Source organism: Myotis myotis, unplaced genomic scaffold, assembly GCF_014108235.1.
Source record: "Myotis myotis isolate mMyoMyo1 unplaced genomic scaffold, mMyoMyo1.p scaffold_m19_p_1, whole genome shotgun sequence".
In the NCBI taxonomy this organism is placed as follows: Eukaryota; Metazoa; Chordata; class Mammalia; order Chiroptera; family Vespertilionidae; genus Myotis; species Myotis myotis.
The window spans coordinates 158,771,434-158,797,467 of NW_023416313.1; the positions used below are offsets into that span (position 1 = coordinate 158,771,434).

The 26,034-nt window shown below is 57.2% G+C and overlaps 1 protein-coding gene across 4 annotated transcripts; it reads right to left on the reverse strand.

The window, feature by feature from the left end:
• Window positions 1-3,754: 3,754 nt before the first annotated feature.
• On the reverse strand, window positions 3,755-25,057 carry PLCB2 (phospholipase C beta 2). Of its 4 annotated transcripts, none has more exons than XM_036297196.1 (31): window positions 23,873-25,047; window positions 20,047-20,124; window positions 19,427-19,495; window positions 18,756-18,896; window positions 18,541-18,620; window positions 18,406-18,459; window positions 18,224-18,299; window positions 14,765-14,865; window positions 14,445-14,611; window positions 14,202-14,348; window positions 13,879-14,036; window positions 13,510-13,592; window positions 13,182-13,266; window positions 12,524-12,674; window positions 12,245-12,369; window positions 12,029-12,125; window positions 11,180-11,264; window positions 10,934-11,058; window positions 10,209-10,363; window positions 9,510-9,674; window positions 8,801-8,900; window positions 8,186-8,290; window positions 7,918-8,012; window positions 7,708-7,783; window positions 7,070-7,340; window positions 6,824-6,989; window positions 6,646-6,722; window positions 6,434-6,529; window positions 5,920-5,977; window positions 5,223-5,309; window positions 3,755-4,866 (listed from the first exon to the last, which is right to left on the reverse strand). In XM_036297196.1, the coding sequence occupies exons 1-31, from the start codon at window positions 23,954-23,956 to the stop codon at window positions 4,663-4,665; spliced, it is 3,561 nt and encodes a 1,186-aa protein (XP_036153089.1). In that variant the 5' UTR covers window positions 23,957-25,047; the 3' UTR covers window positions 3,755-4,662. The 4 variants fall into 4 exon arrangements, 3 of the variants coding, with proteins under 3 accessions (XP_036153089.1, XP_036153069.1, XP_036153079.1); XM_036297176.1 differs by having other exon boundaries at window positions 7,070-7,295; window positions 23,873-25,046; XM_036297186.1 differs by lacking the exon at window positions 14,202-14,348 and having other exon boundaries at window positions 7,070-7,295.
• Window positions 25,058-26,034: the final 977 nt, after the last annotated feature.

The window sequence follows — 26,034 nt, forward strand, 5'->3', positions numbered from 1 at the left end:
CCCTACAACGTGCCCGCCTGCCAGCTCTCGGCGGCTGAGAAGCAGGCGGAGCGGGCGCCTTCGGATCCCTGAGTGCTGCAGCCACGGGAGCAACTCCCGGGCGCCGCCTCCTCGCCGCTTCAGGACAGGCGCCATCCGGGAAAGAGCAATGATCAAGGGACACACGCAAGGCTCCCCCGGTTCCCAACTCCCTCTTCAGCGTCACACCACCCCCAGACCACAAGGCTCTGGCCTTGGCCGCTACCTGACCCCTTTGAATAGAGAGGAGAGCTCAAGTCAATAGGGGGGTCTCTGTGGCAATGGCTGCCCTGGAAGCCACCGCTTCCAGTCTCCCTCTGGGGGGCTGCCCTGGTGGTGGCCTTGGCGAGCGGGGCGGGCAGGCCTCCGGTGAGGGGAGTCAGGGCGCTCAGAGCTGAAGGGATGTGGGAGGGTGTGTAGGGTTGGAATGGATTTTTGTAAAGGAAGAAGTGAATCAGGTACCAACTACAGAATTTACTGAGATTTTTTTTAGTGAGCCAGGCTTCCAGCTGTTTCCAGCTGTGGGAAATACAGAAACAGAAGTTCAGTTCTGGATAGAAAAGACCTCCCCTCTCAAGGGGGAAGACAGGACCAAGACATAAAAAGTGGAGATTATCACCTGAGGGCAGAACACATCTGTTAAAGACAAAGGAGACGGTCCTTAGAGGAAAAGGTAGGAGTTGTTGGGAAGGGAGGCTCTGAAATCTTCTAAAGATAGAGCTTCCAAGGTGGTCTTCAAGGAAGTGTGGGATGGGGTCTGGCTGCTAAGAAACAAGGAAGGAGACATTCCAGACAGGCTCACTGAAGCAAGGGCATGGAGGGAGGAGGGACAGTGTTGGAGGCTGTTTGGAAGGGTCCCTCCCTATGAAAGACATGAAATTAAGGGAAGAATAACAGTGTCCTTAGCCTGGTCAGAGCAGTGACAAAAAGCTTTGCAGCAGGAGTTGCCTGGGGAAAGGTATGGGGCAGGCAGGGGATTTACCTCTAGGAAGAAGACGGTGGTTGGGTGGCAAAGTGGGCACATGGCCCCGCACCCTGAACTTCTTGCTTCTCTCTAGCTCCCAGGCCCCAGGGATGCCCACTTGCCATGGGGGCCAGCCATGGAGCAGGTGTTCCCAGATCACTGTCCTGAGGGAACATGTGATGTATGCCCGCATACACTGTAAAGCCCCTCTTTTTCCTTTGCATTTTTCATCCCTCTGCTCAGGGCTCTGCCAGCTTCCTCTCATGGTGTCACAGAAAGGGTACAGTGTTCAACATCAGAATTAAGTCCCAGCCTGAAGGCATTGACTAGCAGAGTGGCTCCAGGCTTGCATATCCCCACCTTCAAAATGAAGTGGATAATACCACCCTGCCTGCTTCAAGCAAGATCTTGCGAGAGTGTCAGGAAGAGAGCTGCACAATTACTCAGCAAGCAGAAAGCTCAGTGCCTCCCTCAGACCTGGGGGCCCCTCCTGGCTGTCGCCCAGGGCGCGTACAGACTCTCCAGCCCCCATAAGGATGGGGAATGCTCTCTCTCTTTACTCAGACAGCAGAAGAAACGCTTTTCTTCCCTTTGTGACTCAACTTCCCCTTTCTCCCCCTGAGGGAATTGCTTGCTTTCCTTCTTTCTCTGTTTTCAGGGTCAGGGGAGAGGGCACCTCTGGAATTTGCGTGTGGCAGACCACCCTACACCCAGGCAGTGTTGCCCCCAGATGGCGGAGAGAAGCAGCAGGAACACGGACTGGGTCCTAAAGAGTCAGGCCCCTCTCCCCTGAGCCTCCCTGAGACAACTCTGTCTCATTTATGTCCCTGTGGAGCGTGGAGGGGGGACAGTTCTGTGGAAGAAGAGGAGCTGAGGCAGGTCCCCTTCAGGCCCTCATCCTGGCCTGTCCAAGCCCCATGCTGGCTGCCCTTTGGCTCCCTGTCCCCCAGCTGGCCTTGCCAAGCAGGCCTGACCTGTGTGTGTGTGTGGCGGGGAGGGGGGTGGGGGGGGAGAGATGGGGGGGCCTGGCGGCCAGGTCTCTGGCCCTGGAGCCTTTACTCTGACTTCCCTCCTGTGGGCTCAATATGTTCTGAACAGAAAAGAAATAGCAAAGCTGAAAAAGAGGCTGAGACTTCGCTGCAGAGCACAGAGGCACCAAGAGCCCGAATTAGAAGCTGTCGCTTAGGGAGCTGAAGGCTGACAGGAGATAGAGCCGAGGCAGGCAGGGGGCAGGCAGGCGCTGCACACTCCCCTCCCCTCCCACCCGCTGATCCTCTCCCCCTGCAGGCCCCAGGCTGGCAAAAGGACTCCCTAGCAGAGGCGGCTCAGGTCTGCAGTCTGTCACTGTCTGCCGCTGCCCCCCCCCCCCCCCAGGCCTGCTTCTTTCCTCAAGTGTCACCAACCCCCTCACCCTGTCACGTTGCACCAGCTCAGCAGGGTTGGGCCTGGTGGCACGAGGCTGGCAGATCTAGAGAGCTTGAAGGCTGTGGGGGTGCAGGGGGCTGGTGAGTCAACAGGGGACTCTGGCAACTGAATCAGCATTGGGATTGGGAAGTGGGTAGGGACCCTTCAAAGGGTGAACTGAGGCATGACAAGTGGACAGGGAACCTTGCCCCAGCCCCATAGATACACATCAGGAATGGAACCCAGGTGCCCTTCACCTGCCCAGTGCCCGAGGGAGGGCAACTCTTCCTCTGCACATCCCCTGATGCCAGAAATTAATTCATCTCCGAGGCCCAGAGACTGGCATTTCCCCGGGGGCACCTGGCCCTTTTCTAAGAGAACAGAGGCAGGGAGGTGGTACTGGGTGTGCAGAGGCCCCTCTAGGAGGCAGGATTGTGTTTCCTTCCCCATTCCTGGGCTTCCTGGGGCCCAGAGACTCTGCCAGGCCTGGCTCAGAGGCGGGGGAAACAGCCCTCCTCCCCCTGCGCAGTCATTGGCACAACAAGGGGGATGATGCCCCGTGGGCTCTGTTTGGTGCTGGCTCTGGCTTCTGCCCCAGGCCTGGGTCAGTGAGTTCCTCTAGGCCTGGGTGCTACCCTGGGCTGGAGGGCAGCTGGGCAGCTGAGTGCCCAGCTGGAGGACTGAAGACAGGGCACTGCCCTTGACTGTATCAATGAGCAGGCCCTTAGCCTCACCCTGCGGCCAGGGACTGCTGGGATCCCAGAGGGATGGGGTGGGGGTGGGGGGGAGTCCTGTTCATTTTCCAAAGGCACAGGTGCTCACACCTATTGGCATTTGCTATAACCCTCTGATAAGAAAACAACTTCTTCCCAGAATCAACCCCACCCTGCCTCTCCCAAACCAGTGTCTCCTCCCATTTGGATTTGGGACAGTGCCATAAGTGCAGTGAGTGGCTGCCCACAAGCCCCTCCGCAGCAAGTGCTGGGTGAACCCTAACTACCCCAGGGGCCTGAGGAGCTGACCCCTGTAAGGTGGCCTAAAGGTTTGCAACTTCCAAGAGGGTGGGGGCACCTTTGTATAGGCTCTTCTGCTCCAGCCCTGAGGGTGGAGACAAGGAAGGGCCACACTGGGTGAGGGTGGAGAAGAGGGGTGACATCATTTTCCAGTGGCTGTGGCAGCAGGGTCGACAGAAAGGGAAGTGAATCCTCTTCAAGCCTAGAGGCAGGACCATTCTGCTGGGCTCTGGAGGACACCTTTCCCCCGGGTTCCACTCCCAAGGGTTTTCCCAGCCTGCTTCATTTCAGGGCTTTCTCCTCCCCTCCTCCCCATTTCTCAGCTGTAGAACAGAGGCCAGGCTTAGGCAGGAAATATTGGGACAGAGTTCTTTTGTAGGAATAAAAAAATGAGAAAAATAAATAAACCTCATAAAGTTAGAAGAGAAAAAAAATGTGACCTTGTCAGGAAGCCTGGGTTGGAGTACATGTTAGGAAATACACCCGCCAAGCCTAGGAAAAGGGGTGAGCCGGGCTCTGGATGGGAACGTGCTCAAAAGGCCATCCTTTTCCTCTCACCACCAGCCACAGCCCCAGTTGCCTCTGGGGCGGAGAGCCAGACAGCTGAGGCAGCGTTTTCATGTCAGCCTCCCCCCACCCCACCCCTCAGGCAGGAAGCCAGGGAAGGGACCTCAGCCTGGAATCCTAGGGGTAGCAGGCCCCAGGGAGCTTGGAGGTAGTGCCAGGCTCTGAATCAGGGAGCAGACAATGAGGCCAATTCAGGGCAGGCCCGCCTGTGATGGGGCCGAGAAGCCTGGGTGAGCTGCCAGCCTTACGGCAGAACAGGTCCTGCTTGAATTACAGGTGCTGAGTGGAGGTTCCAGGAGGCCAGGCCTAACCTTCCAGGTGAGGAAACTGACTCCAGAGTGGGTGCCACTAGCTGCACCCTAGGAAACGCAGGGTGAGGCCAGGACCCCATTCCCTGCCTCTCAGTCCATATTCTTTTGCCCTCAACAAATGGATGACACTAATTCAAGGAGGAGCAGGAGCAGGAAGGCAGCTTAGAGAGGACCTCTGGGCCTCAGACAAGCCCCTGCCCTGATGGCATCCCTGCCTCCTCCTCTAGCCTGGCTGTTGAGGAGACGGCTCCAGAGTCCAGGGGAACCCCAGCTTCCCACAGCCTCCGAGCACTGGGGCTGCTGGGGTCTTTCTTCCTGGGGGGATGGAGCCCCGCCCAACAGAAGAGGGAATGTCCTTGCAGAATGTCCCAGCTGGATGGGGGTATCAGAGGCAGCTCTCCTGGGTGTCTGCATTGACTGTAAGTGAGTCCTGTTCACACAGCTCCCGGGATGCCTCACAGGACCTCTCGGGCTTGTCCTCAGCCTCAGCAGGGAAGTAGGCCCTGAGGCAGGTCCTCACCGACTCCTTCACCTCAGTCTCCAGGCCCTTCATCCTGGCCTCGTACTCTGCCAGCATCTCCTGTTGCAACTGTGGGGACAGCAAGCACCACCAGCTGGCTCAGGAGGGGCCACCTGCCCACTCTCCCGCCCTTGGACAATGGAACAAGGAGATACCCAGTCTTTGCCAAGCTCCCAGGAGATGGAGGTGGGAAGTGGGCATAGTGGAGCCCATCAGGGAGCCTCTCAGGAGAGGGGGTGCCAAACAAGCAAAGAGACCTGCAGAGCCGCCTCATGTAAAAGGGCTCTAGGGCCCCAATGGAACCCACTGGTGAGGGGTGAGTCCCCACCTCCTGAACTCCTGACTGGACGCTCCCTGGATCAGGGTCCCTTTACACCTGGGGCCGGGCCAACTCTGTTGGGGGCCAGGGTGGCGGTTCCTGTCACCTGCTTTTCCAGCTCCCGGATCTGCTCCAGGCAGGCCGCCTGCTTCTCCTCCAGCTTCTCCTGGTGCCTCTCCAGGCTCTCTGTCATCTGATGGGAGTGAGAGGCAGGAAGCAGGGCAGCTCAGACAGGCCATCTGGCTTGGCATCCAGCTGTGATGCCAGTTAACCAGCCATAAAACTTAGGGTAAAGTCCTTTGTCTTTTTAATTTGTAAAATGAGGATAATAGTACCTGTCTCGCTGGATTATTATGAAGGTTTACATGACACGGTTCATGTCAAGCACCTGGTTTAGTATCTGGCTAAGGGCAGGACTCGGTAGCTGGTAGTTCTGCTACTTTTGCTAATCCCCAGGCGAGCTTTCGGTCCATTCCCAGCAGGCGTTTCCTTTCTCTTCGGACTCCTCCTAGCTCCCTCTCACCCACCCACCCCAATTCCATCCTCCCTGGCCAGCTGGCTCATATCCTTTCCAGACAGGGCGGCTGACAGGTAGTACTCCATCTCCACAGAAAGACCAGAACCTCAGGCTGGCCTAGGGGGTCCCCTCTCCCTGCACTGCCTCCTGCCTTCCCTAGCTGCATGGGCCACTCTGGACAGTATATCTCCTAAGGGCAAAGTAAGACCCATTTTCTCTCTGAGGGAGAGCGTGTGTGTGTGTGTGTGTGTGTGTGTGTGTGTGTGAAGGACACAGTGTTACATACCTGGTTGATGGCCTGTACCACCTCCTGGATGTGGGAGTTGTTAATCTCTTTCTTCAACCTGTTGGGGTGATCAGAGTTTCACAGAGGGCAGGAGGCCCCTGGGAAGAGCTGGGTGAGATGAAGACTCCTCAGGGTATAGACCAAATAAGGACTATGCAGTAGGGGCAGGAAGCAGCCAGAGGGGTGACATGGGGATCCACGGAGGGTTTGAGGGCCCACTGGAAGTCCTGGGCGACCCTCTGAAGGAACGTGCACTGTCCTTCAAGGTGTGCCAAGGTTTCACCTCCCTCTGGATTTTCCCTTAAATTCTCCTCTCTGGCCAAGCAGTGTTGGCACCTGTGTTTTGCCTAAGGAGGTCACTCTAATCGGAGGTGACAGAAGTAAGATTAACTTTCAAGTGCCATGGAACAGGCACATGGCTAGGAAGCGAGTCAGGATGCTCGGGAGGGAGGCCCCTGCCCCCCTGGAGTGGCTCCTGCTCAGCGCTGGGCCTGGGCCTCTCTTCCGGGCTCACCGCTCCTGGGCCATCTTGTCAGCGGTGACCTTCACCATGGCCTGGATCCGCTCCAGCCTCTTGGCCTCCAGCTTCTTCTTCATCTCTTTGGTGTCGCTGTAGAGAGACAGGCATCGGGGAGATGTTGGGGTGGGGGGCTGAGCCAGAGGTTTTGTGGGGGCCTGAGCCCTCCTGGGAGGTGAGAGTCAGGCTTGGGAGGGAGGCAGGCATACCTCTCTGAGGTCTCCTTGAGGGTCTTAAGCTCTGCGGCCTGTTTCTCTCTGGCCAGCTCCATCATCTTGGCGATTTGCTGCAGGGAGAGAAGGAGGGGGTTAGCAAACGGGCTTCGCGGGGTGCAGAGGGTGTGAGTTTGGTCGGGTTGTAGCTCTCTCCCCTCCCCCGCCCTGGCACCTCGGCCAAGTGCTGCTCCTTGCGCTTCAGGACGCACTCGCACTGCTCCTCGCGCTGCTGCCGCAGCTCCAGCTCCAGCCGGTCCCTCAGCTCCCGCACGCGCGGGTCCGCGCCCTCGGGGCCCTCGCCCGGCACGGCCCCGGCCGGCTCCTCCCCGGGCTGGGTCCTGCGGAGGCCGCGGGGAGCAGATCTGAGCCCCGGGCCGCCCGCACCCGCTCGGAGAGCAGGCGCCGCCACGGCCCTTACCTTTTCTTGCGGGAGCCCTTGCCCGGGCCCAGCCTGCGGCCGCCGCTGCCGCCCCCCGCGCCTGGCGGCCCCAGCTCGGCCAGCTGCGCCGCGCCCCGCGTCAGCGCCTCCTCCCAGCGCCGCGCGCCGCGCCGCTCCAGCTCCCGCAGCTCCTTCTCGTGCCGCCGCTGCAGCTTCGCGACGCCCTTCAGTTCCCGCAGCTCCTCCAGACTGGCGGTGCGCGGCTCTGCGGGGAGCCGGGTGAGGCGTCCCGCCGCCCGGGAGCCCCCGCCTTTCCCACGAGACCCGAACGTCCCCCAAGCGGGTCCTCAGGACCATCAGCAGGCCTCACCCACAGCTTCTTTCCGGCCCCTCCCTGCCCCCCGCCCGGGCCCAGCTGCTACAGGAGCCACAGGACGGGCTGACAGGTGTCCTGGGGTCCCCGGGCTCAGCTCTGCTCCTCCCCGCCCCCTGGGGGTGCCAGCGTGGGCCCCCCGCGGTGCACTTTCTCAGCGCTGAGGCCTCAGACACCCCATTCCCTTCCTCGGTGAAAGTCTTAGTTTTGTACACATCTGCCGCCCTGCTGGGAGGCGCCTGCAGATGCAGCCGGAGAAGGCAGGACCCCTCGCGGTAGGTGGGAGGACCCCCGCAGTGCATACCTGCTGACCCACTGCTGGTCGAGGCAGGTGCCCCGTTCACCTGGCTGGCAAGTGGGCTCCCGGGAGAGAAGGGCTTCTGTGTAGGGAGAGCAGGTTAGGAAGACGGCTCCAACAGCCCTCTCTCCCCAGCCCTGGACTCGGCGCCTCCCTCCCCTTCCCGCAGAGGGCAAAGCTGCTGGGGACCCCGGCCGTGGACCCAGACACACAGACCTCAGGCAGACCTCCCATGGCTTCCTTGAGCTTCAGAGACTTCTTATCATGGGCATTGAAGAACTTGATGGGATTGGCGAGGGCCACAGTGAGATCTGGGTGCACAGGGGCGTCACAGGCCTGGTATGGAGAGTACTGGGGAGCCCCCCCCCCCAGCCCTCACCTACCCCCAGGATACCCTGTCCTGCCCCCCTCTGGAGGCTGCCTTGAGGAAGGCCGAGTGGAAATGGACAGCCCTAGGCTCCCAGCACTCTGTGGGCCGCCTAACCTGCCCAGGTGTCAGGTACATAGTCTTTCATCTCCAGGAGGACGAAGAGCGCAGGCATGGTGAGGGGCATGTTGCTCTCACTGCGCAGGCACAGGTGGTGGTATCCTGTGGGCGTGACAGAGGGGCCGTGAGCAGAGCCCATTGCCGCCCAGCACTGTATGCCAGCAGCCCAGCACTCAAGGCTTCTGGTTTCAGAGTCAGAGAGGCCAGGGTCCAAGTCCTGGCTGTGTGACCTTGAGAAGGTTGCTTTAAATCTCTGAGCCCTCCTCGTCCGTGAAATAAGGATAACGGTATCTACCTCATGAGGTTAGCAGGATTACGTGAGAATATAAGACTTTAAAGCATTTTAAGTGCCCAATAGATGTCAGCTACTTGGGAGATTGCCCCAGTGGTTTCAGAAAATGACAGACATTCTGTTAGATGGCCGGAGCCCCGCCTCTGCCCGTCTCCTGCAGAGGTGCTGTTCCTGCTGCACTCCTGAGGGCTGATGGCGTGAAGGGCTTAGGTAAAGTTCAGGGCCACCTCCCTGAAGCTGCCCATCCTCTGGACGGGCTCCTGCTGCTGGCCTTGGTCTCAGACCTGCAGGGGACAGTGAAGAAGGGCCCCTACCCTTACCAGAGCTCAGGGCATTGATGGGGATGATGCGGTGTCCGAGAAACTTGCTGCCTTCCTCCATCACAGCCACCCTGAGGGAGGCCAGCTCAGGCATCAAGATCTGGGGAGAGTTCGGGACAGGACACGCTGGGGAGGAGAGGGTGGCCAAGTTGACCCCCTCCCTAGTTTGAGAAGTCCAGGGCCAGTGTGAGAACATAGCAGGTGTGACCAGGTTTGGTGAGGACAGAGGGCACACTCTAGGCCACGCACATAGACATCCTCACAGCTCATGTCCTGGCCAGTCCACTCAGGCTAGTAGGGCTGGACATGCAGCCACGGCTCTGGGGGTCCTGGTGCAGACAACTGTGACAGCTTTATCACAAGTATCCAGTGGGGCAAAAGGCCCCCTTGTGACCCCATGGGACCTTGCACTCTGGTCTGGGAGTTCATATTTCTGCCTCTGATCCTAACATGAACACACACACAGGCACACACATACACATGTACACATGGGTACAGACACACACAACCTGTGCACCAAGTATATTTCTGTAAACTTGGTTTTTTGGACTCTTGAAATTCAGGAGGGCAGAAAGTGAGGGGTGGGGAGAGGAGGAGGATCAAGGAACTCCCTCTAAGTATTTTCTCTTTTCTGTAAGTAGAGGCCAAGAATTAGGGACAGCCCTTACCCTTCCCAGACCCCAGCCCCTGCCCTGCCCTAGCCCTTCACCTTCTCAAACACAAAGGGCTCCTCATTCCAGACGGGATTGATGGAGTTGGCAGTGGGGGACAGCTTGGTGCGATAGCGCCTCTTGGGGTCCCCAGGAAGGCCAAACAGCTCCACTTCCACATAGGTGCGCACACTGCGTTCTGACAGGAACTGCCCCGAGATTACCTGGAGGTGGGAGCCGGTGGGAGACCAGCATCAGCTCCCCCACCCAGCCATTCCCCAGCACCTGGGCCTCTAGCTTCTCTGGCTGAAGCATCCATTCTTGGGAACCGTGAAGAGTGGCACCCAGCTCTGGCCACGGACCAGAGGCTGTGTGGCTCAAGGTTACAGCTCAGCTTTGGTGATGAGGGTGTTTCCAGCATTCAGGACGGGGTGTGGGCCTCCCCACCTCCCCTCCCAGGCAAGGAAGGAATAGGGCTCTCTCCCAGGGCCTGGGCTCCTACACCCCCACTTTGCCCACTCTTCTCCCCTCCCCCATCACAGCCTCAGTCCTTCCCCTTGGTTTCCATGGGGACCAAGAGGCAGCCTCCAGGGCTGAGGAGGAGGCAGTTTCCAAGGCAACTTGCTACTGCAGGAGCTGGCTGGGGCTGAAGTTTGCAGGATATCAGAGAGGGGGTTGGGCGTGGAGGAGTGGGGCTTCTGTGTCTTTCTCCTCAAGACGCCAGCCCTCCCGGCCACTTGTCCACCTCGGGGCCTTGCCTTAATGGAAAGGGTGGTGGCTACCACCACGTCGATGCCATCCACCGAGAATGGGTTGAACTGCTTGTCTGGCCGACGCATGAACTCATGCTTGAGGAGGTAGCCGCTCTGCCCATTGAACTCAAATAGCGCCATGTTCTGCTGCATGGGCAGATCTGGGGGACAGGGTGCTTGTGAGGAAGGTCCGACCTCTGTTTCCATGTTCCCAGCCTTCCTCCCGGCTTGTGAACGGGGAGGTTGAACGACCATGGCATGAGGGTTTCTTAGGGTGTCTCTTCCCTCAGGAAGGGCCCACAGCCTGGAATCATCAGGACCAAAGCCACAGCCAGGCCGCAGGCTCACAGTGGGCGTGGAGGCCAGCGGAGCAGGTGTTCCCACAGACCCACTCAGAGAGCAGCCAGCAGCCATGCCGGCTCCTGGCATCTTCGCACACACACTCATACATACGTGCAGTCATATAGGCATGAGCTAACGCATTTCTACCCCGAAACACGCACACAAGGGACCAGGGATCCACAGGAGCTGCCCAGAGGTTACCTGGAGGTAGGAGCCTGTGCTGACTCCTCTGGTGCACATTTATAGACCGGGCCCCCGTCCAAGAAAGGGAGAGGACCTAACAAATACTTGAACATCCGGTCTGTTCTAAAGACCACCCCCCAGGAACAGGAACAGGGTGAAGGTGGGAAGGGCAAGGGAAGGGGCTTAAGGGCCTGAGAGTGCCTCACCCATTGTCTGGAAGTTGAGGGCAACCATCTGGCAGCCAGCATTCCAGAACATCTGGGGCATGTAATTGGAGGAGTCCATGCGGGTGCCCTTGGGGTAAATGCGGCTCATCTGGCGCTTGTTGTAGCTGCTCCAGAGTATAGGAGGCCAGCCTGAGGCTGCACCCGGAGTACCCAACAGCCCCCCTTGGAGCCCTTCCCCATCCCTCCTCCCAACCAGGACCCTGGCTCCTGAGGCCTCAAGGATACTCCACAAACTGCACTGCGGCCTTGGAGAGCAAGTCATAAGCCTTGAGCTCCGTGAAGGAGGAGATGACATAACTTCGGTTCTTCTCTGTGGCGGAGTAAGAAAAGGGAGGGTCTATGTCAGGCTGAGGTACTCCCTCCGACCCCCCCCCCCCGCCCCTTCGGTGTAGCTGCCTCCAGCAGAGATGCATCTAACCCAGCGTGTCCACTGAGGCTTGAGGGTTGGGGGGGGGGGTACACGCCATGGGGCACAGGTAGGGGTGCATCCTGTGAGTTCAGGGGTGAGGAAACAAGGTTACAGAGGTATATACTTTGCACAAGTGTACACAGAAAGAGGTGATCATGTTGGGGACACGCACAGAGGCGGAGAGGAAGGCACCGTTGTGTGTCTGGGGAAGATGAATAACGGTGTGCACAAAAAGGGAAGGCTGCAAGAAGTAGGGTGCACCGGCTGGCTGCTCTGCCTTCCAGCCCTCCCTCCCCCGGAGTTCTTATGCCCTGGGGATGGGCTTCTGGGCTTAGGGGCCACAGAACCTGCAGGAAGCCGCAGGAGCCCCAGGCCAGCCCCGCTGAGGTGGCCTGTCATAAACGGCCGGCCTGCCACTGACATACTCCAGAGCATTCTGCACGGTGCCAGACCCCCAGAACTGTGCTGGGAAATGGAGCCACTGCCACTTAAGCCCTGGCCTGACTCCTCTGATTCGTATTTATAGACAGGGCCCCGGGCCAAGGAAGGCGAGGACCCCTTCCTCTTACCCCCGCCCATCGAAGTGCCTGGTGTCAGACACACTTCCTGAGGGCCTCCTGAGTCTAGCCGAGCCTCCAGCTTACCGCCACCCCGTGCGAACTTACGGGCAGAGAACTCAAAGGAGGTGAACTTGGTGGGCTGGATGTAGTTGACTAGGCTGGACATCTCCTCGTAAGCTGTCGCCTCCAGGCCCGCTGTGCCCTAGGGAAGCGAGAGGAGAGTGGAGAGTAGGTGCCCAGAGCCCAGGGACATGGCCCCATGGCCCCCCGAGGACTCTCCAGCCAAGATGGCAGAAGGGCCTCCGGGCTGTCTCCACACACCTCATCCGACTGCATCTTCTTCATCTCTTCTTCATCCAGGTTTCCCGACTCCTCCTCCTCTTCTTCTCCCACCTCCTCCTCCTCCTCCTCCTCCGCCAGCTCAGCCCTTTCCTCACCAGCCAACACTGCCACACACAACTCCATCAGCTCTGGGGGCGGGGGGGGGGCGACCCCCACACCAGGCTGGCTCTCCATCGTGTCTCCTCCAGGCCCAGCTCCTCTCTCCCATTCCAGATCCTCACACCCACCGCTACCCCCACTGCTCTGGGGCTGACTCACCTGTGTCCCCACCCACAGGGGCACTGGGTGGGCAGCTGCCCTCAGCCTCCCCACTGGGGGATGCTGGGACTGAAAACTGGTTCTTCTTGTTCTTAATGAGGATCTTGCCACGGAGATCCTCAGGGCTGGGCAGGGGGCTGCCTGGTTTCAGCTGTGGGAGAGGAGAGTGTCAGCAGCCTCGGTTCCTTCACACGGAGCTCTCACTGCTCCACTGCCCTGCCCACTGCGCAGCCTGGCCTCTCTCTCACCACTGCCCGGGTGCCAAACCGCTGCCTGGCCCGACTCTGCCCTGTTCTTCAGACAGGTTCTCTCTCACCTGTTCTGTCTGCTAACACTCCTTTCCCCACTCTCACCAACACAAACACAGCATCACTCTTAGGTTTCAGCTTAGCCATCGCTTTCTCCAGGAGGCCTTCCCCGATCCCCCAGACAAGTTCAGGACTCCCCAAGGACTCCCAGAGCAGCCACCGGCTGGCATGGCCAGGTTCCTGTCTTTCTCCCCACCAGACGGTAAGCAGTGTGAGGGCTGGGACTGCACCTTTGCCACTAGCATACCCCCCAAGCCTCGCACAGTGCCTGACACGGGGTTAACCTGGCCCCACTGTGCCCCCGGTCCCCCGCCCCCAGCCCCAGGTGTCCCACAGAGAAGTCCACTCGCCGGAAACTTTTCCAGGGGCTCGGTGAGCAGCATGTCACCAAACATCGCCCGGCAGTACTCAGCCATCTTGGCCTGTTGGCGGGGCCTGAGGGAGCAGAAGCGGGGAGGGTTCAGCAGCCACCCTCCTCTTGGCCATCCTCCCGGGCCCCTGATCTGGGTCATCAGGAGCACAAGAGGTGGGGGCGGCAGGGACACAGGCAGGAGGGCCTGGGTCTCGAGGGAATTGTGTGGAAGGCATGGGTAGAGGCCGGGATAGTTGGGGGAGGGCAGCACGGGCGGAAGATGGGGACAGAGTAGAGAATGAGGCTGAATGGGCCTGGGTACTCACGAGTCCACGTGGTTTTCAAATGACAGTATAACAGGATAGGGGGAGGTCTTAAAGGCACTTTCTGCAATCGCTTCAATTGCTTCCTGAAAGAGAGAGGACTCCTAGGAGCGAGGCCCCCTCGCTCCAGGCTTCCCCTCCCCCATCAGCACCCTTCCCCTCTCCCCAGTTTTCACACACACGTAAATCCGTAAATCCGTAAATCCGGAAGACCACTGTTAGCCCCCTGCCTCCTCTGATCTCCTCTAGACCCCATGCTGGTCTGAGGCCCCCAGCCATTCCTCCTGCTTCAGGTCCCCACACCCAGAAAACTTGGGGACCAGGGACCTTCCCTAGTGCCTGTACCACCATCCTCCACACTCGGAGTCTCACCTTGAAGTAGATGTCTGTGGTCATGGTGAAGCCATGGGTGATAATGGGCTCCTCATCGGGGAGCTTCCCCTTCCAGCAGTCCAGCTCCACACAGCGGCAGCCTGCCAGCAGGACCTGGCGGTACATCTCCGCAGAGGAGAGGCCCGAGAACTGGCCGGCTGAGGCAGAGCAAGCGGGGGCAGGGGCTTCACTCAAGGGCTCTCCCCACCCCACTCTGCCATGGTCTGTACTGTTGGCAGCCCATGGGCAACCCCGCGAGGAATTCAGGGAACAGCAGCAGCCCCATAGAAGGAGAAGTCAGTAGTGAGGAGGCCAGGGCCCACCTGTCAGGTAGGTGTTGTGGGAGGAGTTGATAAAGTAATGATTGAGTGGCTGGGTCATGTCCTGGTGAACCAGCAGCTTGTCCTGGACCAGCACGCTGTTCTCCGGCCCACAGAGAAACCACACCATGCCCTGGGGTGACAGCTGGCCTGGGGGGGGGCGGGCAGAGGATAACTATCAGGGCCACAGCCCAGGGGTCAGAGCAGGACAAGCCCACAGGGGTGAGGGCTTCCATCGGTCCTCACCCCTCTGCACGTTGATGCCACTGGGCTCATACTTGTCGATGAGGCCCTGCACCTGGTCAGGCCGCGCTGGCGGGAACAGTAATGTGTTGAGGCGAGGGTCCCTCTGTTTCTGGTTGATGAATTTGGTCAAGTGCTCCTTGGTCATGTAGGGTTTGGCCTTGGCATGGCTGCAGGCCAAAGAGAAGAGCACAGGTCTCCATCCTCTAGGCTGGGAGCTCAGGCAGGCCCTTTGTCCAGCAAAGCCTCCTAATTGTCAGCATAGCAGGTAGGAATTTTAGCCACACCCTTTCCCCATGCCCAGCCCAATCCAAGAAGCTCACTGGGAAGTGAAGATCTCGTCTATTTCCGGCCGAGGGCAGAGGTTCATGAGGAAACTCTTATAGACAGATTGTGGGAAGTCCTCAGGATTGATGGCGTCATTCTGGGGAGATAAAGCCACCTGTCACTGCTGCCCCACCTTCTCAGCACGAAGAACCACAGACCAGGCCTGGCCCTGCACTAGGGGCCCGATCCAAAGGAGGGCTCAGGCGGACAGAGGGGCATTAAGGACATGCTGAGCCCCACTTTTCTTTTTTCTTTTCTAACTTAAATTCTTCATTGTTTAAAACATTACACGAGTCTCCTTTGTCCCCCCATTGACCTCTTCCCGGCTGCCTCCCCCCCCAGCCCTGTCTATGTCCATTGGTTATGCTCATCTGCATACATACAAGTTCTTTGGTTGATCTCTTACCCCACCCCCCACCCCCGCCTTCCCTCATAGGTTGGACAGTCTATTTGATGCTTCTCTGTCTCTGGTTCTATTTTTGTTCATCAGTTTATGTTGTTCATTCTATTCCACAAATGAGTGAGATCATGGGATATTTATCCTTCTCTGACTGGCTTATTTCACTTAGCATGACGCTCTCCAGTTCCATCCATGCTGTTGCAAATGGTAAGAACGCCTTCTTTTTTACAGTAGCGTAGTATTCCATCGTGTAGATGTACCACAGCTTTCTAATCCACTCATCTGCTGATGGGCACTTAGGCTGTTTGCAGATCTGAGCTATGGTGAATTGTGAGCCCCCACTTTTCAAGGCCCTGGTTGCTGAGCAAAGAGCATGCTTAGCTGGTTCGCTTTGCCCCTGAATTTGGACACTGGGTGGTCTCTTGGCTGGGGCAGGATTAGAAGAAAGAATGACCAGAATGAGGAGGAAAAGAGGTCTGAAGTAAGTGGTGCTGCTTGCCAGAGTAGTGGGCTAGGTGTTGTTGTTTTTAAGCGGAGAACAAATTTTCAAAAAGAAGCAATTTGAATATAAAGAATGCAGCTAACAACAGAGCCCCCAAGTGCGTAAGGTAAAACAGACAGGCCTGGCTGGCAGGGCTCAGTAGCTGAGTACCGACCTGCGAACCAGGAGGTTGCAGTTTGATTCCTGGTCGCGGGAATGGTTGTGGGCGCCATCCCAAGTGGAGGGCATGCGGGAAGCAGCTAATCAGTGGTTCTCTCTCATGACTGATGTTTCTGTCTCTCTCTCCTCTACCTTACTCTCTGAAATCAATAAAAATATTCTAAAAAAATAAATAAAAACTGACAGAATTAAAGAGAAAAATAGACAAGTCAACAACAAATAGTTGAAGACACCAAAAAGCACAAGAACAAGAACAAGAAAGGGTAAATTGGACTTCATGAAAGTTAAGAACTTTTATGCTTTGAAGGACACCATCAAAAAGGTGAACAGACAAGCCACCGAATGGGAGAGAATACAGGGTGGGGCAAAAGTAGGTTTACAGTTGTGAGTACACTAAGGCTTATTCTTATATTCTTACTTATTAATTATTTGATTGCTTTCCATAAGAACAACTGTGACCTACTTTTGCCCCACCCTGTATTTGCAAATCAGATACCCACGAAGCAACAGCTCAGCGGTAAAAAGGCAAATAACCTAATTGAAAGATGGGCAATAGATTTGAATAGATAATTCTCCAAAGAAGATATTCAAACAACTAATAAACACATGGAAAGATGCGCAATACCATTAGTCAGGGAAATGCAAATCAAAACCACAATGAGATATCATTTCACTCCTACTAGGATGACTAAAATTAAAGAAAAAAAAGATACGTGTTGGTGAGGATGTGGAGAAATTAGAACCCTCACGCTATGCTGGTGGGACTGTAAAATGGTGTGATCACTTGGAAACCAGTTGGCAGTTCCTCAAAATGTTAAGTAGAGTTACCATATGATCTAATAATTCCACTGCTAGGTATATATATATATATATATATATATATATATATATATATATATAATCTCCAAGAGAATTGCAAACATATGTCCAGACAAACGTGTACATGAGTGTTCATAGCAACTTTATTCATAATAGCCAAAAAAAGTGGAAACTATTCAAATGTCCATCAATTGATGCATAGATAAGCAAAATGTGATATATCCATACAATGGACTGCTACTCGGCCATATAGAGGAATGAAGCATTGATACATGCCACAACATGGATGAACCTTGGAAACATGCTAAGTGAATAAAGCCTGACACCAAAGATCACATGCTGTATGATTCCATTTACACGAAATGTCCAAAATAGGCAAATCTATAGAAATAGAAACAGAAAGTAGACTAGCGCCAGCCAGGGATTCTGCGCCTTTGCATCACATCCCATCCCAGAAACACGCATCCTCTGTCCACCAGGGCCACACTGGAAGGCCAACATGAGTTTGGAGCAGGAGAGCGAGAACAGATTTCCCGAAGATTGGCTCTTGGACCCATCAGCTTCAAGCAAAGATGGGCCAGTGGCCCCTACTGACACAAGCAGAGCTGACAAATCAGGACTTAGCCAAGGTGGGAGCTCAGGGGGCAGGAAGAAAGGAGTGTGGTGTGTACTGACCGCAGTATGCCCTGCTGGCTGTAGGGCCCTCAGCGGGAGCCCATTCCCCCCTCTCTCCCACTCCAAGCTGGCATCCCCTGGGGCTGACTGCACCCAGGGGTCACCAGCCCCATAAAGCTGTGACTATGGGGGAAGTATCCTCTTGAGACTCCTGGGGACAAGTGATCAGTGAGGTCTTAGTTTAATTACAATGTTCCAAATTCTTAGCAGGAGAAAAGACTCCATGGGGTGCAAGTGGTGCCCTGTGCAAAGGCGTGGCCAAGGGGGAAGAGGGGGCTGAGACCCACTCAGTCAGCCAGGCATGAACCCCGGCTCAGCCCTGCATCTGCCCATAATATACCTTATGGGTGTACTACATAATACACCTGCATACAACTTGTAATTAAAAATTACTTAACTAAAAAGAAAGGGAAAACATTTTTCTGTGTTGAGCTAAAGTCTGTGTCCTGGCAGCTTAAACCCTTTTCACAGGGTGTGTGATTCTGTGCTTCCCACACCCTGCAGAACTGGTCCCTGCCTGCTGCACCTTTCAGATCCCTGCAGACCGCCTTCTGTCCCTGCTGACCTTCTCTGGCTCCTCCAGCTGCAAACATTCATCTCCACTCCTACCCCACCCCCTGCCCCCACTGCCACCCAGGGGGAGGAGAACAACCTGCTCAAACTTGGAGCATCCTGCCCCCCAACCCCCGCAAACCGCCCCCCCCCCCCCCTTGCCTGGTTCTGTCTTTGTGTATCAGAACCAGCGCTTCTAGAGTTAGCTGGCTTTGGGGCTGTTTGCTGGGAATGTGCTATCATTCTTACCCTCTCCAACACTCACCAGGCCTGGCCAAGTTGCCTCCTGGTCAGAGGCAGCTCAGGGGACAAGGAGAACAGTGGGGTGGGGAGGGGGGAACCACTCACTTTGCCTTTGGGGAGGTGGCAGGCACTGAGGGCAGCTTCTACCCGCTTTCGGTCAGCAGGAAACATCTGGAAAAAACTAAAGGAGCAGAGGAAGGCATGAGACAAAGAGAGGAGTCATGCCTGGAGAGGGAAGGCTGTGGAGAGCTGGGTGGAAGTGTGGGGAGGGAACGGGGGAGACTCACTTCTTCACAGGAATCTTTCCTTCAGGGTTGAGCTGCATCTTGAGCTTCACCAGGCTGGTGGGCAGAAAGCAGCCTGTCAGGCCCTGGGCTGGCACACTCAGCCCCCCTTCTAAGGCCAGCCAGGCAGGTACTTACATCTTGTCCAGGAAGGTGGTGCGGGGGGCGTTGGCTGTCAGCGGGTGCTTCACCAGCGCCAGTATATCCTCAGCCCAGTCCTGCAGGACCCCAGAGCACAGCAGTCAGGCCCCTGACCTCAAAGGTGGCCACGCCACCCCCCAGCCCAGGCCTGTCTCTCAGGAAGTCCAGGCCACGCCCGGTGCCGAGCCCCTGGCCCGGTGACCCCAGTGCACCTTGCCCACATTCTCCTTGTAGGAGACGAAGTTGTGGAAGGTGAGGTCCACCATGTCCGGGCCAGACACCACAGTGAGTGTCTTCAGCAGGAAGTTGTTGTCAGGAAAGTCCAGGTTGAAGACCTCCCGGAGCTTCTGGCTCTGCAGCAAAGGGGGCATGGTGAGGGTCGCCCCTGCCCTCGGTGGCGCTGCTTTCCCTCCCCCTCGGCCACTGGGGTAGGATCCCAGTCCCATCTTAGGAGCCACCGGCCCCAGCATCTTCCTATCCCCACCTTCAGGGCCTGGGGCCGGGAGGGAGAAACCCACCAGATCTGAACCCAGGCCATGGGGTTTGGGAGTCCTGCGTATTTTGTTTGCCATTTTTTCATTTGAATCTAGATTCTTAGCTCCCTGGCTCAGGGAATCCTGCTCCCCCAATCCCTTCCTCCAATCTTTCTATGAGCATTAAGCAAATATAGGCAAACCAGTCAGGGAGTTGGGGGGGGGGGGGTTGGGAGCCACACCCCCAAGACAGCCTGGGTGATTTGGGGGCAAGGGCTGGCCTTGAGACAGGAGCAACCATACCCCTTGCTCGGCTCAGGGGGAGGCCAGTTGCCCAGCCCAGGGACCTCTCCTCCCTCCCAGGGAGCCGGTGACCATGCTGAGCCTGCGCTGCTACTGGGCCCACCTACCTTGGGAATCTTGGCAAACTTCCCAAAGCGGGTGTCCCGGATGCTGGTGATATCCAGAAACTCCATCTCCTGGGGGGCCCAGGGGGAAAAGAAGGGAGGTGGACATAGAGCAGGGAGGAGGGAGCTTCCACACCCCTTCACATCCTGGCCATCCGCCCTCTCTAGATGCTAAGACTGTGGGGCTGTCCTTCCCTGGCCACTCGAGTTACTCAGGGCCTGGGAGCCCGCAGTCTCGCCTCCTCCATCCTGGACTCTCCTCAGGTTCTCCCTCCCTCCTTTCTGCCTGGGTGCTAAGGCCCTTCCCTGATCTTTCTGAGCCCTCACGTTCACCTGGAACCCCAGGCAGAGAGCCAGCCTTCAGTAGCAGCTTTTTCCCTTCTCTCTCTCTCTCTTTCCAGCTAAGGCCGGAGCATCTAGGCTGAAGGCAGCCATGGTTGGAGGGACTGCACCCCCCGCTCCCAAAGCAAATAGCCCCCCCTCACAGGAGATCCCCCCACCCTGAGCCACCAGCAGGTCATTCTACACTCCCAGCATGCACCTCCAGCCCCCATGGCCACGAGGCCGCTTTGACTCCATGGAATAGCAGGAGCTCAGGGCTGCACTAGGAGGGGCTGCCTCACCTTACTCTGATATGTCCAGTATAAGTAGTAGCCCTTGGGGTCCACACGGAGGATGACCGGGGAGGCTAATGTTGTTTCCTGTGGAGAGAGAGAGGCAGCGCCCTGCTCTGAGACTTCAGGCCAAGCTTCCCTGGCCCACACCAGGCGTTTCCATCTCCCTAGGAGGTGGCTGTCCCGGGAATCTGCAGGCATTTCCCTCGTCCTGCGTCCTGCGGAGCTAAAGGCTGGGCATAGGCCTCAAAAGCTCTGCACCGGGGGAGGACAGGGGCAGAGGATTGGAAGTGGTATTTCTGGGAGAAAAGAGGGTTTCCCTCTCTAAGCCCCAAAGAGAGGCTCTCCCTCTAGACCCCAAACAGGGTCTTGGCCCCCGCCTCATCCTGTTCCTAAGGCCATAGCTCAGTCAAAGGGTAGAATATCCCTCTTGAGCGTCCACACCACCTCCAGGGCTGCTCAACAGTGAGAGCCGAGGACCCAACTCCCACACCTGCACCCAAGGCCCCACACCAGCGGTTCTCAACCTTCCTAACGCCGCGACCTTCAATACAGTTCCTCATGTTGTGGTGACCCCCAATGTCATTGTTACAAATTGAACATCATTAAAGCATAGTGACTAATCACAAAAACAACATGTAATTATATATGTGTTTTCTGATGGTCTTAGGCGACCTCTGTGAAAGGGTCGCTCGACCCCCAAAGGGGTTGCGACCCACAGGTTGAGAACTGCTGCCCTACACCATCCGGCTAAAACCTCGCTTCCCACACGCTCAGTCTCCCCCTCCATGAACTGCTCCCCCCACCCACCCACGCCCCGTAGATAGCAGATACCAAGTGCATCCTTACTCCAACTCTCACTGCCTGAAACACCATTACGGACCAGCACAAGCCTCATGGCTTCAGAAAAGCCTTTTCCGAAACAGCCTGAGAGGGGCTTATCCTCAGACCTAGAAACCCATCCAGGAAATCCCCAGGGGCTCGGACCCTCAGGAAACAAGCCCGCACTAGACCATGAACCCAGTGCCCCAGGTTTGCTAAAAGAGTGAATGAATGATGAATGAACTCACTTCTAAATTCCTGTTCCGTTCACGGAGCACACAGGCTACCGCTGATTGTAATGATTTGTATGCATATATAACAAGATATTAAAGTTGAAGCTTCCTACAAAACATGGTAGTCCCTGCACCCCAAACCAAGTCAGGTGCAGCATTTACCAAGGAAAGAGTTAAAAAAGGTTCTCAGATCTGGGGTGCTTAATGGACTGGAGAAAGAGGACACTTTGTGAGGAGGCTAATTTTGGAGAAAGCTGTGCTGTGAGCTCCATTCCCTTCTTTCCCCAAGGGAGGATTAGGGTGCCTGACCCCTCACTTTAAGTCTAGGTTTAACTGCACTTGGACAGATTTTGTCACCCCTGCTATTGTGGGACATAACAGACTGGGGCTCCTGCCCAGGAACCAGTTGGTGACAGACCAGCTGACTGCTGGAGGCAGAGAGACCCTGGTGTGCGAGATGAGCCGGATCCCGGAGTCTGTTGGGACCATGCACACGTGCACACTTGCTGGGTCCAGCGTGGGCCTGTGGGAGAGAGGGGCCGAGTCCGAAGCTATAGGAAGCTGACGGCCGTCACTGGATTCGGAGAGACTGAAGAAGCCATTGCAAGTGGCCTGGAATACAGATAGCAGGAAGGCCCTAAGCAAGAGAACCCCAGTGCAGGGTGGAGAGGTCTCCTGAGAATCCTTAAAAATGTGCACCAAAGAAAGAATAAGCCCAAACGGCCTACCAGGCTCAGAGAGCACGAGCTAGTTGATGATGATGCCTGTTCAATGAAGCCCTTTGATACCCCTTTCTCACCTCCCTCCCTGCACCCTACCCCTGGCGGGACTTGGAGGAGGAGCAGGAAACCCAGCCAGAGGCCTGCAGACCACCTCAAACCATTCCTAGCGGGAGGAGGGCAGAAGGTGTCATTCTAAATCAGTGATGGCGAACCTTTTGAGCTCGGCGTGTCAGCATTTTGAAAAACCCTAACTTAACTCTGGTGCCGTGTCACATATAGAAGTTGTTTGATATTTGCAACCATAGTAAAACAAAGATGTATATTTTTGATATTTATTTTATATGTTTAAATGCTATTTAACAAAGAAAAATCAACCAAAAAAATGAATTCGCGTGTCACCTCTGACACGTGTGTCATAGGTTCGCCATCACTGTTCTGAATAAAGGTTGGAGCTCTTCATGATAACTGTGTCTGAAAGAAGACTTGGCTTTGCGAGGAAAAGTGACCATAGAGTTGTGTTCCCCGAGAGCAAATGGATTGCCCGTGGCTGCCTGAGTTTCCTTCCACGGCCGGGGGAGAGCTTCTCCCAGCAAATGCATTGTAAAGGGGCATGGGAGACACATGCAGCTGGGAGTTCATTACATCCTGTACGCTGTGCTTATGCAACACGGCACGGCAGACCCAAGCCACCTGCCAGCTAGGCTGAATAGTCTGAGAGCAGAGCCCTGGCCATAGGTCCATGTGCCTGTCTGTGGCTGGGCGTGGGAGGTGCCTGCTGTGGAAATCAGGATTGAGGGCCCTGCAGTGCTCCGCCTGGGGGAGGGGAGGGGGCAGCCACGTACCCAGGTGCTGGCTTGCAGAGAAGGCCACAAATCTTGCCCCCACCCCGAATGACCCTCTGCCCAGTCGGGTTACGCACACTTCCCAGAGGAACCGAGAAAGGCCACTTCGCTTTTCATTCTGAGCCACTTCCCTCATTCCACAGGCTCCTGGGACATGCCACCGCCATGCCACAGCTACCACACACCCCTAGGGAAGCAGAAAGCATCTGGCCATGGCCTCCTCTCCACAGTCCTGGCAACCAGATTACTCAGCCCAGCCCAGCCCTGAAAGGCCGAGAGCCCAGGCTACCTTAACTCACAGACCCAGAGCCCCTCACCCCACCTGTGAGGAGGACTAGCCAGCCCTAAGGACCTCTCTTCCACCCCCCACACCCTTCCCCAGCCTTCATGTTCCCTTCCTGGGACCAGCCCCACTGCCTCTCACACAGGGCCAGCCCAGCAGCCTCCCCTCCCTGCTCTCTTCACCTGCCCCAGAGAATCCCTGGCCCCGGGGGGTCTGGGAGGACCAGAGGCTGGAGGCAGGCCCCAGTTTGGAAAGGAGCAGACACCGTGGAGACACACTACAGGGCACAGCAGCGCCTTCCCCTTCCCCTGCAGACAGGCAGGCGGCAGGGAGCCGGGTGAGCAGCCCTCAGAAGCAGAAGTCAATCCATTCCTTCCGGGGCCCCTGGGACCAGAAGCCTCCAGTTCTTACTTGGGGTGCAGGGGCCTTTAGGGGCTGCCCCACAGCCGCTTTGGGGAGAGCAGGGCTTTCTCGGGCTAGAGACAGGGACAGGGACGGGGCGGGTGGGGAGGGGCGAACAATCCTAATGGGCAAGAGTGGGGCATCTGCGCTGGGAGCAGGCCCTGGTTCACCGCTGCTTCTGGCCCTGCCTCAGCTCTGGGGCACTTTCCTCCCACTCAGCCGGGACCAGGAGCAGCGCACCCTGGGGGCGATGGGGAAAGACCCACCCGGACCGGAGAACTGTCCTCCCAGGCAGCCCATCAGCTTCTCACATCCAGACACAGAGCCCTAGCCCCGCAGCCCAGGAACATGTTTGGGGCGCACCCCCTCACCCCCAGGTTTGTTTATCCAGGCAGTTGTGTCTGCTGCCTGGCCAAGCCACACAGGCGCCTGAGTCCTGACAGACATAAACCTACCCACCACCCTGGCAAAGCACCTCGCAGCCCCGCCTGCTACCCGTGTCCCAGCGGCCCACAGCCCTGCCCCACTCACGTCGTCCCATTTGATGAAGCGCTCCCCGTGGCTCAGATAGGCCTTCACTTGCGGGGGCAGCAGGACAGGGTTGAGCAGAGACATGGTGCCAAGTGTTCCTCTTTGGAGAAGCTGGACACGGCAGAGGCCGGCAGCAGGAGGGCGGGCAGGAGGAGAGCCAAGCTGGGCTCACATGGCACCCGCCCGGAGCTGGTCCGGAAGTCTGGGTGCTCCTACAGCCCACGGTGGCCGTGGCTGGGTGCAGAGCTGAGTGCTTCGGACAGAGGCCCCGCTGCCTTTTAAATCAGCCTCCTCCTGCCTGCCTGCAGTGGGGGGCTGTGGTTACTGCTCCTGCCCTGGGAGGCCGGCTCCCCTCCTCAAAGCCCCCGCCCTCACCCTGTGCCTCAGCACTTCCTGCTCAGGGCTTCCTTCTCGCTGCTGTTCAGGGTGCAGTCAGGAGGTCTGGTCCGCTTGGAGCTGGGGCCTCCCGGTCCCAGAAGCAGTTCCTACTCCCCTAGATGCGGCCGGGGGCTAGAGAAGGAATAATGTGGGGCCAGCTGGGGATACTGTTGCGCAGGCAAGGACTGAGGGGAGGAAGCAAGGAGGTGACCAGGGAAGGGACTTCCACAGAGGTGGGGTCCAAAGCACAAGGGTTTCTCGCAGAGCCTGAGGAGCTGGGACCACCCTGCAAGTGGGAGTTGAGGGAGGGGCAGGGCCCAGCTGGGACTGAGCATTTTTGAATAAGCAAAGTTTGTTGAATATCCAGCTCCTCTTTCTCAACGCTTCCTCCCCATGAAAATGAGGTGCAAGTGAGGCAATCACACACCTCACCCCCCCACATGTGACTCTCCCCTCTTGGATGTCTAGGCCTGGCTGACACCTGGACGCCCTGCCGACCAGCCACCCTCACACACAGCCAGTGGAGCCACCCTTGGCCACCAGACTTCACGAGGCCCTCCTGCCAGGCCCCCTCCTCTGCCCTGTGCCCAGAGCCTGGGTGAGAGCACTGGCGGCGGGAGGCTGCTCTGCAGAGGCCTGGGCTCTGGTCACTTGCTCTGGGTGCCTGCAGGGCCTCTGCACTGCCCCAGCCCAGGGAGCTCAGTCCTGGCCCAGCTCAGCCAGCCCACTTCCTCTTGCTTAATCTGATCGGCTTATCACCCTTGCTAATTCAACTGGGGGAGCAGGGAGCTCTGCCCAGGACTTCCTTCCCTCTCAGGGCCTGGTTTTCTGCCGCAGGTTCTGCATGAGCCTTTGTGCCAGCCCCTGACGACTGTGAGATCCTCGGGCCCTAGAACTGTCTCTGCTGGCCAGTCTGGACCAGGGCAGGGGGTGGGAGCTAAGGAGACTCCCACACTAAAATAACCTCTAGGAGAGCAATTCCAAGACTTGGGATGGAGCCTGGAGCAAGCAAGGCCTGACTGAGCCTGTGGAAGCAGCTTGGGAATCCTCCAGCTTCTTTGCCTTTTGCCCTCATCCTCCCACCCCTCCCTCCAAATCCTGCTGTCCCCTTCTCTCCTTTCCCATCCCTCTAGCCAAGGGCCCCTCTGGTGTCCCTGTAGTTTTGGTTCCCTCCTGGGATCGGGTTCCCTGTTTGTCTGTTTGAATAGATTTTGCAAGGGAAATCCCAGCCCCTTCTCAAAGCCCCTGCACCTGTCACCTGCAGCCACCTCTGGCCCTGCACCCACGTCCCTCCCTCTTATCTGCCCTGCAGCCATCAGCCTTCTCGCCACTTTGGGCCTGGAAAGACAATCCCTTCCCTCTCCCTTGGGGCGTGGGGGGAGGGGTAGCAGGGGAGAGACAGGTTTGGGGGTGCCACAGGAAAGCAGGGAGTTCAGGGTATTTTACTCTGATCCTTCCACTCTCTGGCTCTGAAGAGTGAGGCTATGGATCCACAGGATAAATCCTCACCCGTCTTTACCCAGTGATGGCACTGCCTGGAGTAAGTTCTTGAGAACCCCACTGTAGCTTCCGGGGGGCCTGTATTTTCCTTTCCATATCCTGCAAAGCGGCCCTTAGAATGCAGGGAATTCACGCAGTGAAGGAAGCTGGGAAAACCTTCATCAAAGGGCTTTTTTCTTTTAAAAATACAGTGAGGTTTTTAAAACATGTGTATTGACAAAGAAAACCACTGTATAAATAATGGTAGAATGGCTATGGAGAAAGCAGGAGGTCACACGCAAATA